The 1,486-nt window shown below is 40.2% G+C and overlaps 1 protein-coding gene across 4 annotated transcripts in view; it reads left to right on the forward strand.

Moving 5' to 3' along the window:
- Window positions 1–1,486, forward strand: part of LOC106877726 (pre-mRNA 3'-end-processing factor FIP1) — a 20,078-nt gene that overhangs the window by 14,833 nt on the left and 3,759 nt on the right. For all 4 annotated transcript variants that reach the window (XM_014926690.2, XM_014926691.2, XM_014926692.2 and 1 more), the window contains exon 13: window positions 893–988. In XM_014926690.2, the coding sequence (XP_014782176.1) occupies window positions 893–988 (96 nt within the window). The remainder of the gene's footprint in view (window positions 1–892; window positions 989–1,486) is intronic.

Genomic DNA, 1,486 nt, shown 5'->3' on the forward strand with positions numbered 1-1,486 from the left:
GCTATCATCATCGTTTAACGTCCGCCTTCCATGCTAGCATGGGTTGGACGATTTGACTGAGGACTGGTGAAACCAGATGGCTACACCAGGCTCCAATCTGATTTGGCAGACTTTCTACAGCTGGATGCCCTTCCTAAAGCCAACCACTCACAGAGTGTAGTGGGTGCTTTTACATGTCACCTGCATTGTCACTAATATCACTTCTATCTCTAATAACTAATAAAATGGTCAGATATTGTTAGTATTCATAAGGCAACAAGCTGGCAGAATTGTTAGAATGTCAGAAATATTGCTTAGTGACATTTCTTCTGGCTCTATTCATACTGAGTTCAAATCCTGCTGGGGTCTACTTTGTCTTTCACCTTTTACAATCAACTTACACTCACCTCAGAGTTTCTAGCCTTGTGCCAAAAACATTAGAATTATTATTATACTTGTTATTCATATTCAACCAAGGTTGACTTTGCCTTTCATCCTTTCAGAGTTGATGAAATAAATAGCAGTCAAATACTGTGGTTGATGTGACCAATTAACCCCCTCTCACGAAATTTCAAGCCTTGTGCTTATATTCTAAAGGATTATTATACTTGTTATTATGTTGAACTCTCCCAAGGTGGCGAGCTGGCAGAATTGTTAGCTCATTGGACAAAACGCTTAGCAGTATTTTGCCCATCACTACATTCTAAGTTCAAATTCCACCGATGTCGACTTTGCCTTTCATCCTTTCAGGGTCAATAAGTTAAGCATCAGTGAAACAAACACTGGGGTTGATATAATTGACTAGTCCCCACCCTCACAGATTTGAGGCTTTGTGCTTCCAGTAGAAATGATTGTTGACCTCTCCAGTTGCCACATTTTATCCAATTATTTTTTTACACGACATTTATTGCAGCAATTCTAGCTATGAGGAACGACAATCCTACAACTACGATAACAACCATCCATATTCCAATACATATTCAAACCCACCTCCACACTGGGAGAACAGGTATTGTGCTTAATTTATCATTGTATTCTGAATAGGTTAAGATTGTAATTAATGACAGGAATTTTAAGAGATTGTTGTTTCCATGCCCCTTTTTTTCTGTAAATGTAGTGGAACTCTGCTTCAAATTTTATTTGTGTTTATCTCTGCACTGCTACAACAGTTTAATATTGATTGGGGAGCAGTTACATTTTGCTTAGGCTACTTCCATAAGCTATAGCTGTCTGTCACTTGCAAGTGAATCTAACCTGATAAGATAAGCATGGACCATCATCATCATCATCGTTTAACGTCCACTTTCCATGCTAGCATGGGTTGGACGATTTGACTGAAGACTGGTGCAACCGGATGGCTACACCAGGCTCCAATCTAATTTGGCAGAGTTTCTACAGCTGGATGCCCTTCCTAACGCCAACCACTCAGAGAGTGTAGTGGGTGCTTTTACGTGTCACCTGCATGAAAACGGCCACGCTCGAAATGGTGTCTTTTATGTGCCACCCG

The sequence above is a fragment of the Octopus bimaculoides genome, chromosome 13 (genome assembly GCF_001194135.2).
Source record: "Octopus bimaculoides isolate UCB-OBI-ISO-001 chromosome 13, ASM119413v2, whole genome shotgun sequence".
Classification (NCBI taxonomy): Eukaryota; Metazoa; Mollusca; class Cephalopoda; order Octopoda; family Octopodidae; genus Octopus; species Octopus bimaculoides.